Source organism: Mytilus edulis, chromosome 7 (assembly GCF_963676685.1).
Source record: "Mytilus edulis chromosome 7, xbMytEdul2.2, whole genome shotgun sequence".
Classification (NCBI taxonomy): domain Eukaryota; kingdom Metazoa; phylum Mollusca; class Bivalvia; order Mytilida; family Mytilidae; genus Mytilus; species Mytilus edulis.
In genome coordinates, this window is record NC_092350.1 from 57,263,599 (window position 1) to 57,276,987 (window position 13,389).

General features: G+C 31.6%; 2 protein-coding genes across 2 annotated transcripts; one reads left to right on the forward strand and one right to left on the reverse strand.

The window, feature by feature from the left end:
• Positions 1–1,913: 1,913 nt before the first annotated feature.
• LOC139481856 (keratin-associated protein 10-4-like) lies at positions 1,914–5,255 on the forward strand. The gene is made up of 4 exons (XM_071265372.1): positions 1,914–2,039; positions 2,816–2,895; positions 3,506–3,554; positions 4,813–5,255. Exons 2-4 carry the CDS (start codon positions 2,844–2,846, stop codon positions 5,156–5,158), a joined length of 447 nt encoding a protein of 148 aa, XP_071121473.1. The 5' UTR covers positions 1,914–2,039; positions 2,816–2,843; the 3' UTR covers positions 5,159–5,255.
• Positions 5,256–6,878: 1,623 nt separating this feature from the next.
• On the reverse strand, positions 6,879–8,936 carry LOC139483246 (uncharacterized). The gene has a single exon (XM_071267275.1). The coding sequence runs from the start codon at positions 8,934–8,936 to the stop codon at positions 6,879–6,881; it is 2,058 nt and encodes a 685-aa protein (XP_071123376.1).
• Between the last annotated feature and the right edge of the window lie 4,453 nt (positions 8,937–13,389).

Consider the following 13,389-nt stretch of genomic DNA (forward strand, 5'->3'; position numbering starts at 1 on the left):
ACCGATTTGTTATTACGAGTGAATAGCAATATGTCGACTTGAAAAGATAACTTCCAAAAATTTCTCAATAAACTGTTACACAAGAAGTCACTGGCAAGGAACATATTTTATTTAAGTTGTTTTGTGAATATCGTGTACTGTAGTCGTATTACGCAGGATATTTGAAATCTAGACCTTCATTAACACCGTATGCACATCAGAATAACCCAAAACCTCGGCATTACTGCACGCAGCTGCAAGCAGGGCTATCTTTTCACTTGCAAACACAAGGTGTAACTGAAAAGGATTGTGCACAACCATGACATGCAAATGCGAAAAAGTTTTGTTACCGTGTGGAAGTAAATGTCGTCATAAGCCAACATGCAAGAATGAAATAAGCGATGACAATTAATTTTGGCATTGATATTCAATTTTAACGTAGCCTTTAAATTGATACATTGTCATGTAACCATCGTTGTTTTTTTAGATAAAGTTTATTGTATTATTGAAACGTTTGTAATGCATATTTGAAAAAAATACCTATATGGTCAAAATACTCATACGGTCCAGCCCATTAATAACCATACGAGTATATACTCATACATATATACGCGTACGGTCGGACCATATAATTATACATGTACGCATATGGTCCAAATACTCAGATGGTCCGGGACATATATACAGTTGTCATATTACAATTTGATACAGGTGTATGTATATGTTATTCTGTAGAATGAATTTGCATACAGCTGAACTCTTTTTGCTGGTTTCGAAACAAAGCCAACTAACAGATATACATTTCTTCTTTTCATGACTTATTCAAAAATATATCAAACGGACCGTTATTTCGATATTTGACATATGCACGATATCAAGTAATGTATCTTATTGTCGACCGTGATAATTTTTACAATAAAACATAAGAGGAATGTCGATTGTTCTCGTGGTCAAAACACCATCCACACACTATATTTATAGATAATCGTTGATCATCATCTCAACGAGATTGATTTTCTCGCTTAAACCAGTAATGCAAAATGTGAAAAGCAATCGATTTGAGATGACCAATGCTAATCTGTTTATCGCTATTTTACCTATGACGACGTTGTTAAGTTCATGTCAATTTCATTAGCAACGCCACGTCCGTCCTTAGTTTCTCGCGATAATTTTCCATTTCAAGCAAGTAGCATGATATGGAAAATTATCACAAAAAAGATCAAAGGAAAAATGCACAAAATAGCGATAATAACATTTTATGTAAAACGTTCTGAGTTCTGATGGAATTTTATCAGCCAGCAGTGCATTTGATAATCTAAACTTAACGAAACTGCAAACACATTTTAACCGTGTCCAAAAGTGATAAAGCGTGCTCAGATGTCTCAGCGACTATGTGGGGACCCAACACGTTTTAGGCAATGTTTGATTCACAAATATAATACAAAAATCATATGAGACGTCAATTGACATTTTCCCTACCACGGTTCATTGAAGCTTTATTGGTGACAATCTTGTGCATGAAAATGTTTCACAACAGTTTGTTTAAACAGGACATTTTCTATATAGTTTTTTTTGTTATTAACTTTCGAAACCGAAGCCTTTTTGTTGCTTTTGTGAAAGTTACGATTTTAAATCGTGGATATCTTCTATTTAGTATAAAGTGAGTATTTCGGAAAATGATACACAGGCTATTTAATTTAAATATGTTCACATCATACCAGAATATCAAACCTAGACATTAATTTTAGTCCGTTGATATAGAAAATATAGAATTTTTAATTGTTTTAAGGTAAAAATTATTAAAATAATCAACTGAATTTCTACGGTTTTTTTCTAGGCGAGGGGAGTTTACCTCAATTTAACATAATTAACATAGCACTTTATCATTGTCCTAATTATGTTTATTTTAGTTTTCGTGGACTTAAACCTGTTCGGACCAGTTTTATAAATTATCGCGAAAGGACGTACAACGACGCAGTATATGTTATCATTAGCGTCAAAATCGAGTATAAAAGCTGAAAAAAAATATATTAAGTTAAAAGTCTACAATATTTGCTCATGTAAGTACAATTATTGCAATTATAAATACAGAATTTAAGGAAGATATTTTGTTCAAAGCGATAATATTTGTAAACTAAATTTGATTTTTAACACTTATTTAATCTTAACAGCTCCCTAAAGTATGTGCAAGATTACAACATTTGCAGTGTTTCAGGCAATTTTTGAATTTATCCACTGCGATAACTTAAGTACTGTTCAGAAATTTCCCTTGCAGTGGATACATTTTTGTAAGTCTTATAATCGACTGAAATGCTAAACTTGTCTGAATCATTCATTGCTCATACTGATTGTTTATATACTTCGCAAATCATTGTGACATTTTCAGACTAGAATTCATTAACTCGTTTACTTTTATAAAGAAGTATGTGACGCTGACAATTAGGTTCATAACAAATGATTCTAAGAAGCAAATGGTAAATTTTCAAAAGAATTGAAAATGAAGGAGCTAAAAAAACAAATATATCAAGTACATGTTGCTTAATCAAAATAATTTTAAAATTAGTGTTAATTTACATAATGTAATAGAAATTGACTCACTATATATTTGAACTTTGTCCTGGAAATAGATTTACCTGCAAAGGTATAGGTAGTTGGCATATGCAAATCGCTAGAGTATAAAAAGAATTATCCTTTTTGAAATGTAATACTCCTGCAACAATTTGAAACTAACTTGTTTGAAATCATCATTACCATTTCGAAACCTGCAAAAAACGGTTCTTTATAACGAATTGTTATCATTGAAAATAAATAAATAAAAACTATGTTTACTTTGTAGTGTCTTGCATAGAAAAGAAACCAGAAGAATGAAGATGTCTATTTGTTTAGTTGCCAGTCTGTTGTTAGTGTTTGTTGGAGGTAAATATTTTAAGATGACGCTTATTTCTTAATTTCCGAAATTTGATAATATAAATGCGATTTATGTGTGCTAATAAAAAATAGTAAAATTATGCTACAACATTTTTTGTACAATTAAAGATACGGAATGAATAAATATTTTTTTAAACAAATAACCTGTCAGTAGAAATGGACAAAACATATTTATTTTTTAACATTTATAATACTATTTATACATTGTGTGTTGTAATAGGTATTTTCGTATGTGCGTAATGTCGTGTTAATGATATGTACGTGTATTTCCTCTTTGCTTTTCTCTACGTTATTTTGCCTCCTTGTGAATTTGTGAGTCATGCACACTATGTTGACTAAGAAGTGATGATGTTTGGCGAAAGTTAATCTTTGAATGTTTCTACATATATTTTTTTTAAACTTTTGTTAATTGGGTAAGATTCAGAAATGTATGTTCCGTATAGAAACGTGTATATGTTCATCAATATACTGTTCGTTTTTTTTTGCATTTGTGTCGTATATAGCGGGATGTGTGTACGCTTTGACTATTTTCTAGGTGTGTTTCGTAAAAATAGATAATAATTACGATGCTGAAATATAAAAATTACTTTACTTCCAGCATCCATGGCTAATGACGAAATGATGGAGGATAATGAGCTGGCAAACCAGTAAGTTGGATTTTTTTTTTTAAGTTTGAATTTAAATCTACAATTGTATAGATTTGAGTCTGAGTTTGAATAATCTAGTAAAAACAATATTTCGAAAAACCGTATGAGACAATAGGTTTATGGTATAATTTTAGGAAATCAAAACAAAAAAGTGTGTAAACCGACTTGTTTTCTTGCTTCAAATAGAAAACAAATATCTGTTTTGCATCTCTTTCTTTAAGATTTTTTTTTCCCATTATGTGACTGAGTATGAAGATATTAACGTAACACAAAAAAGTATTCCATATTTGTTAAAACAATCTGAGTAATGTAGATCATGCAGTAAATCACTTATTTTTCGTTGGTAAAAAAAAACAACAGTTTTTGCTCTTATTTCTAAACCGTAACTTGACCTTAAGAAGTTTACTTCTACCTCATTTAGTCTTTATGTAGAGTTATCTCATCTATAATCTATATATAATTATTTGTACACATTAATTGCATATTCTCTTAAGAACTAGAATGACTATGTACTGCTGTTTTGCAAGATGGCATAATACATGCATCAACTCAAAACAAATGAAAAAAAAGCAACAGTTAATTAAAAATAAAATTGCGTCGTTTTTGTAAGTGACTCATTAGCACTACCCTAAAGTTGTATTAAACGCTGCAATGGATAACAAATATTTGACACAGTGATTGTCTTTAAACTCAACATGCTGACAGACAACATGTAATATGTATAATAAGTGTAATTAGATAAGTCTTCGTTTTTGGGAATAAAAATGAACATCATATATAATAACTGCTCATGATTAATTAAACAAATAGTTAAACTCCGAATATGTATTTAACTACCATATACCAACAGTTAAAAACAAGACACATCCTTCGATGTAAGATTGGAATTGTTATAAATTTCTAACGAGAGAAAATCTCAAATTATTGTTAAGACTTGTTGGTGATATATTTCTTCTTAAAAGAGGAGCGAAGGTTGTCATAGAGACATTCAAACTCATAGATCAAATATAAAACTGAAAACGCCATGGCTAAAAAATAAAAAAAGACAAACACAACATAGAAAACTAAAGACTAAGTAACACGAACCACACTAAAAATGTATGTGATCTAAGTAAGGTGCTCCATATTGGTAAGCAGGTCTTTACTTTTTTTAAAGTTATTCTTGACACACCTTGTACAGATGATAGGCGCTCTCAATTCTATATACATGATAATATATATTTCATATGATAACATTATAACACTATTCTTCTTACAGTCTTGTAAAAAGAAGTGTAATACCATCACCACCTTGTGTAGATGATGGAGCTAACTGCAGGAAAAATGCATGCTGTCCTGGTTCAACCTGTGTTTATGGCAACTGCAAGTCATGTAACCCAAGAAAATGCAAAAAAGCTCGTGACTGCTGTGATCAATCTAGCTGCGTTTACGGAAACTGCAAATCATGTAACCCAAGAAAATGCAAAAAGACCCGTGATTGCTGTGGTGATTCAAGCTGCGTCTATGGAAACTGTACGTCATGTAGAGCAAGAACCTGTAAAGGAAAAAACGACTGCTGTAAAGGATATACATGTTCATACAAGAAATGCGTAAAGAAGGATTAAGCGTGTACCAGGTACACGAATAGGGACGTTTGAAGCGATAGACTTTCATTACATACTTATGTCTATAATGTAAAAAATAAAATATAGGTAAATAGAAGATCATGATTATTTATTTTTTATAGCATTTGATTTATTTTTCTTACATATATATACAACTCGTCTAAACATCAACCGAACAATGTTAGATCTGTAAATTTGCTTTCGCAAATTTTTTGTTCTTCCCTCGCCGGGATTCGAACCAATGCTACTGAGATATCGTGACACCAAATCGCCTGCACTGTAGCCGTCCCGCTAGATCACACGACCACCTGGGCTTCATTAAAATGAAGCTACGGTGGCCGGGTGTTACCTTTCCACGTCAGTTTTAATCTAGCGTCGTACTGCAGTACATGATATATAACTGCTGGTTATCCAATGGATAAATCTGTTATAGAGCTGTCACTGGCTCAGACGTACTTATATATATATAAAGCAAATTTACAGATCTAACATTGTTGGGTTGATGTTTAGACGAGTTATATATATATATATATATAAGTGTCTAAGAATGTAACTTTAACACACAAATGAGTGTTATAAAATTAGGTGTTATATTTTATATATTATTCACGCAATATTTCGCTAAACAAATTAGCTTCATCGGGCGTGTGCATCTATCTAGGTGAAATCGGATGCATGACAAAAATATCTTTGTAGCTTGAGCTACACAAAAGTTTAACATATTGATTGATGATCTGTATAAAACAATTTTTTGCAGTTTATTGTACATAAATATTTTATTCCTTTGGTTTCGGGTAGAACTGTTTTTCATCCCTCTCATTAAGTCCATCAGGTTCAAGAGTACGTAGCTGATGCATCCAGAACCTTTCTCTGTTTTTTTCTCATTTCGGAGTCCCAATTTTGGTTTACCTCAATTATTTGAAAGGTGATATTTTCAAAAGTATGTCCTGTTCTTAAGAGGTGTCTCGTAATTGGACAGTTTCTTCCTTTTGTATAGAACGACCGATGGTTGTTTAGTCTGATGTTGAATGTGGTTTCTGTTTCCCCAACATACTGCAGCTTGCAAGTTCCACAAGTAAGAATGTAAATACTATTTTCCGTTTTGCAATTAGATGTAACATAGATGTTGTATCGCTGCTTTGTTACTGTGCTGCTGAAAGAGTGGTCAGTGTTGGCGGCTTTACAGCACTTACAGTTGCGTCTACCGCATTGTTTGTAACACCCAAATTTAGAAGTTTCGTGTTTCTTTACTTTAGATGTCACAAGTATGTCTTTGAGATTCTTGGATATATATATATATAAGAAAATTATTAAAAGATAATAACGGTTTCAATGCATCACTTTTTTACTAGTACTTTCACTGCTTCCGCAGATCTTCAGGTAATGTGACTTGTATATAAATAAAACAATTGATTGACGTTAACAATAGTATGACGTTAACAAATACAAGAGAGACTACTTATGTCATAATGTCATTTTAAGATTTTAAAATGTTATGTTAAAATTAGAATATCATTTATCATTTAATCCCGGGTTGAGAATGTTTATGAATAATTCTTCCTTCTTCCTCCGGAGAAAATCATTTTGACGATTGACCATATACAATGGAAATATTTTAAATCGTCCATTAGAACAACGATGGAAATGGTCGTTTGCCCTGATGAGTGTTAAATCTTTATGGTTGGTTTGCTGTCTATGTAAAGTCATTCTAGTCCGCAGTTCATTTTTTTGTCTCTCCAACATAGAATTCCTCACAATTTGAACATATGAGAGAATAGATGACGTTTGAACTTTTACAAAACATATTTTGCTTAACAGTAAAATGCTTTCCATTTTTGAAATAAATTGAACTTTCTTCTATTAAATTTTGACAAGTCATACATCGTTTATCGGTACATTTTTTTACAATTGGCACAGTTTCATTGAAGTCAAATTTCGAAGATGTTAAATATCGTTTCAGACTTTTTGACTGTCTTTTGCTGTTGATAATCTTCTTTTTCTGTAAAACTTTGTCCATTCTTTCACTTTTGTGTAAATTTGTTTCAATTTGTCGCATGAAACTAAATATGTCATAATCTCGCGGATTATAAGTTGTGACAAACGGAATAATTTTGTTTAAATTGTTGGATGATTCCTCGGTAGTTTCGGATCGCCGTGATTCTGTAGCAATTGGTCCTTTTGTCAGTGCCTTTTGAATTCCGTAATTTATTACTTGTTCTGGGTAGTGTTGCTTCTTTAAATACGCTTTTAATTCTTCCAGTCTTTTATTGCGTAATATGTCTGTACTTGTAATAGTGATTATTCTAGACGCTAGATTAAAAGGTATATTTAATTTTACATGTTTTGGATGATTTGAGTAAAAATTTAAATACATATGTGTATCAGTGTCTTTTGAGAAGATATCTGTGACAATTTCATTGTCTTCCGTTATAATAACCAAAATATCCAAAAACGGCATTTCCCTGACATTTCTGTTAATAGTGAAACTTATATATGGATTTAAAGAATTTAAATCAGAATGAAAATCTGAGACAGATATATCCGAATTCCAAATTATAAAACAATCGTCAAGAAATCGTTTCCAGTTTTGACGTATGTAAATGGCAAATCCATTTCCGTACTTGTGACTCATTTTTTCGTATAATAATTGTTCCAAATATCCAAGTACCAAAGTGGCATATGAAGGCGCCATTTTAGTACCCATAGCTGTTCCTTTTTTCTGATGATAGTATGTTCCGTTAAAGTAAAAAATATTTCTTTCTAGTATAATTTTCAAAGATGCAAGGATAAATTCTTTTGTTAATCTGTCTTCAATGATGTTTTCCGTATTTTCTAACCAATATTTGACGGCTGTAATTCCTAAATCATGAGGGATATTTGTGTATAGGCTGACAATATCAAAAGTAATGAGTTCGGAATTTGGGTTTACAGTCTTTGGTAGATGATTTAAAAATTCCAAATCGTCTCGTATAAAACTTGGAACTTCTCGACATAAAGGTTTAAGCACAATGTCTATACAATGGCTTAAATTCTGTGTTACGCTATTGGGTCCGCCCACAATTGGTCGAAATTTTAAATCATTTGGTCTTAAAAGTTCGATGTATTCACTGTTTTGTTCTGATATCGCATTTGAAATTTCCTCACTTTTGTGAATTTTTGGTAAACCATAGAAATAGCTTTCTGAAAATTTAGAATTTGAAATGTAATCTATCTCTTCTTTAAACAATTCCGTTTCATGTTTCTTTAGTAATTTCTTAATCATTGTACTTGTTTGTCGGTCCAATTTTTTATCGGTCACCTCATAAGACATTTCATCTTGTAACATATTTAAAATATTATCTCTGTAATACTCACGGTCCATGACTACAACTGCATTACCTTTATCCGCTTCTTTTATTATTATTGATTTATCTGATTTTAAATTTTGTAATGCTGTTTTCTCCTCTCGGGTTAAATTGTCCTTGACATTTTTATTGCTTGTAAGTGAATTTGTTTTTAATGTTTTAATAGTTTCTTCTAAATCTTTATCTTTTGTTGGTCTTGGAATCCACTCTGATCTATTTCTTACCAGTGGTTTTTTTTCTTCTTCTTCGTTTTCTTCATTATCCTCACAAAAAATATAATTTATCCTCAATCTTCTGCCAGATTCATTAATGTCGGCTCCAAGTTGTGTTTTATCCTCATTAGGTGTTGGTGTAAATTTTAATCCTCTTTTAAAAAGATTTATTTCCCTTAATTGTAATTTTCTATGCGACAAGTTAATGATTCTAGGGTGCATTTTTTCTGTTGTTAGGCTATTTCCTTCGGAAATGTCTCCTTGTAATTCGTGTTGACTGATGATTGAATTTGGTTCCGTATACTGCGGTCTGTTGTTCCTCCCCCTTTGTCGTTCATCCTGCGTTGTCCTAAAAAATGATTCTGAACGTTTTTTCCTATGTATGTAGTACCATTGTCATTTACAAAATTTTGTTGTCTATTATCTGGTGCAGGATTTCTTCGTAATCTCAAATTATATTTATTCTGATTCGCATTTGTTGTTTGTTTAGAATAATGCTTTTGATTTTGATGATACTTTGGATTATTTCGGGGCTGGATATTTGTGTGCGGACTATGTGATACTACTGCTTGGTTTGTTGGGTTATTGTCGGTATTGTGTGAAGTTCCGGGATACTTTCTTTGTACTTTTCTTTCTTTCCGTTGAAAGGTTTTCTTTCTGTATGCGTTATCAATCTGTGTGTTTTCTTCAGTAACGAATAAATCACCGAAATGTTCTTCGTATTCTTCAAGCCATAGCTGTTTCCGTTCCCAGATTTGTACAGATTTAATTTCTTCTTTTTCACAATCAGATCTCCATCAATTGTTAATACATGTACTATCTGTGATTTCGGCGTTAAATTTTGCAACAAAAGTTTCGTACATTTCTTCATCTATTTTTTTGTAGTTATGTTCATATCTGTTAGCTTTATTTTTCAAAAGTTTAATTTCAACCTCAAAATTACGAATAGCATTCTCGCGGCGAATATTAATGTCATCAGTGTATTCACCCGGGATGGTTTTTGGTCTTAACTTTCTTGGAATTACTGGCATTTCTTTTTCCAACCATGTTTCGTAAATAATTACAGTATTTTGACTTTTAAGAAAGTTCCAGAAGTTTTGTTTTCTCTCATTTTATTTTCATTTCCATAATGAGATAATGGATTTTCTTACATTGTAAATATCTTGTGAAGAATTTATCAAAAGTTCTTGTGAGTTGACGGCTTGATGCTCATCCACAATATTGAAAGATATTTTCAGTTCTCGTTTAAGAGATTCAATGATTTTAGTTTCATCATTTTTTTGAGTCTTTGAAATATTTATCAGCTCTCTTAAATCTTCATGAATTAATATCAACTTACTTGATAATTCTTTAAATGCTGTAGTCTCCATATTAATAATGATCCTCAATTGTTCGAATCCCGAAAAAAGCAAATTTACAGATCTAACATTGTTGGGTTGATGTATAGACGAGTTGTAAATACATAATGTACACAACCATGTATCACCATCACTGCTGTGATCCGATGGATAAATCTGTTGTAGAGTTGTCACTGACTCAGACGTACTTATAAATATAATTATTTTCTGTGACTGTATCTTACATTTATTTGTAGGATCCTTTACTATAGATAATTTAGCTGATCTGTTAAAATAACATATCCATGCCTTATATATCATGTACTGTAGTACGACGCTAAACTGACTTGGAAAGGTAACACATGGCCACCGATAGCTTCATTTTTATGAATCCCAGGTGGTCGTGTGGTCTAGCGGGACGGCTACAGTGCAGGCGATTTGGTGTCACGATATCTCAGTAGCATGGGTTCAAATCCCGACGAGGGAAGAACAAAAAATTTCCGAAAGCAAATTTACAGATCTAACATTGTTGGGTTGATGTTTAGACGAGTTGTATATATATATATATATATATATATATATATATACATGAACTAGATGTTCATTAGTTGTCATTTGTTGAAGTGGTTTATAAGTGTTTCTCGTTTCTCGTTTTTTGTATAGATTAGATCATTGGTTTTCCTGTTTGAATAGTTTTACACTAGTCATTTTTGGTCCTTTAAAGCTTGCTGTTCGGTGTGAACCAAGACTCACGATCGAGATTAAATTCAAATATAAGGGCCCATGTGAAAATTATCGACAACTGTTTGACTTGCATGAAAAATGTCTTGATTGATAACAACACAACACAAATCGAAAGAAGAAAGGCATTTAGTAAGTGTTAAAATGTAGGATCGATAGAAATAAAAATGAGAGATATACTAAGATATGGAATGTAAAAATTACACAATTGAGAATAAAGAAGGCAAGCGTCAATAACTGTAGTACACCACATGATATTCAAATAGGATCAAACTGCAGACCGTTTACTTAGCTATTCATGAACGTGACACGCCCGCCAAAACATAAAAAAATTCAAACCATCAAATGAAAACGAAATAAGAGAAAAATGAACAAACACCAAAAACTCAAAAGAATAATTAGAAATATATTATGAATATTATAACCGTTTAGTTTGCATTGAAGGACAAGGACAAAACAAAATTTAGAAAGTAATAATTTAATATTTGTCCGCCGAAATCAATGTAACATGTAACATAATTTGACAAATCCTATCATATCACCAAATATGCTCTTCTTGTTGTCGTGTCCCTCGCGGAAACCGTAAAAGATAACACATTTAAATTTGTATATATATATTGAGTTACTTAGTTATTGTCTTTATTTGTTTTTGTTGTTGTTATATGTCACAAACTGTAAACTTTATATGGCAATAAAACTTTGAATTGAATTGAATTGAAAAAATATATTCTTCAAACTATTAATTATTTCCTCTGGAATGCCTGTTTCAGTCGAACCGTAGATATCCAATTGCATGTTAGTATTATGTCTATAAATCAATGTTGGTGTGCCGTTGTGTGCTTACCAATGATAAATGGATCAATAAATATTATGATGGTTTAGAAATTAATCGGCAACATTTACATCCACTGTTATTTATGTATGATATGTCAAAACAAACATTGTTTATTTATAAGCTGTATTCAGAAGCGTATCGATATTCAGAACGTTTTACTAATGGTACGCATTACATCTCACATCTTATCCTATATAGTGTGTTTTAAAACATGATTTTTTTTGTCTTCGGCAGTACACAAATAAAACACATAGATACTGATTATGTATACGAATTAGACTATTTACCGGATTTGTTATTACATAACCAACACGACGGGTGCCACATGTGGAGCAGGATCTGCTTACCCTTCCGGAGCACATAAGATCGCCCCTAGTTTGGTGGGGTTCATGTTGCTTATTCTTTAGTTTTCTATGTTGTGTCATGTGTACTTTTGTTTGTCTGTTTGTCTTTTTCATTTTTAGCAATGGCGTTGTCAGTTGATTTTCGATTTATGAGTTTGACTGTCCCTCTGGTATCTTTCGTCCCTCTTTTATATGTGCACACTGCACTGAACAACTGAGAGACACAAACTAATAAATGAAATTGCAAAGTCTTGCTATGGCAATGTTTTCAGAATAAGTCAAGTTCAGGTCGAGACATACATTTAAACAAGATAATATATAACAAACATTGTAAAATGTTATCTATATAACACCAATAGCAAATACGTCGTTTGTTTTTTATTTTGTTTCTGAATGTGTTTGCCAATGCTTTGAATTATAAAGCAAAATGTTTTTGAGTCCATGACTGTTTAATCATTTCTGTAGCTAATGATATATTTATGACAAAAAATTGCTTACATCCAAATGCATGTTGTAAACACATTTGTATATGAAGAATGACAAGTACCTTTTTATCAAAAAAATAACATTATAATTTGTTATTCGTGTAAAGAAACATTTATCGTTGAGGGCGTGCATGCACAAAGTCATATGTTGCATAAGCTATGTGTAAGCAGATGTTGAATATCATGTTTGTCAAATCGAGTATAAACACTTGAAGTTAGAGGATATCTAATTGGAAGACATTAATACAGTAATTTTTCCATTTCCAAATGTAAGTTTATTTTCAGTATTTATTTGACAGTAATAATTCTATATGTGTTGATCAATAATTCGTTCATATTTTTCTGGTAAATATGAATCAATATAAAAAATAAAAATCAAGTAATGCATTTTTATTAAATAGACGAAAATATAAACGAATTGATGAAGTGTAACTAATATTACTGGAGTCATCGGCTTAAGAAAAACATCCGATTCCTTTTCGATGAAATATTTGAATCACACAGTGAAACCTAAAGTATCCTCCTGTATTTGACCTCAATAAAAACGGCCACATCAAAAAATAATTACACCAGCGATGTATGGATAACTTGATATGTAGTTCAAATCGACATCAACTTCTGATACTATTTAATGTCCACAGAAGCAATTAAAGTTTAGTACAAACAAAGACATGTGTAGACTAGTTTCAAAACTTTGAAATTAACGGATATAAGTACAATAAAATCATAGGTAATGGTATGCCAGTTTGCTTCATGAAGTTCAGATCTTATCACTTAACTTCAATGTTTAATCACTCACACTTTTGTCATGGTCATGAAATTTGCTCGATTGCAAAGATATCCGTAATTGACATATTCAACATACAAAAACAAACAAGTTCAGGACACCATGTTTCTATACAACTTACTCTACATGTTTCCTTGATTGAAAGG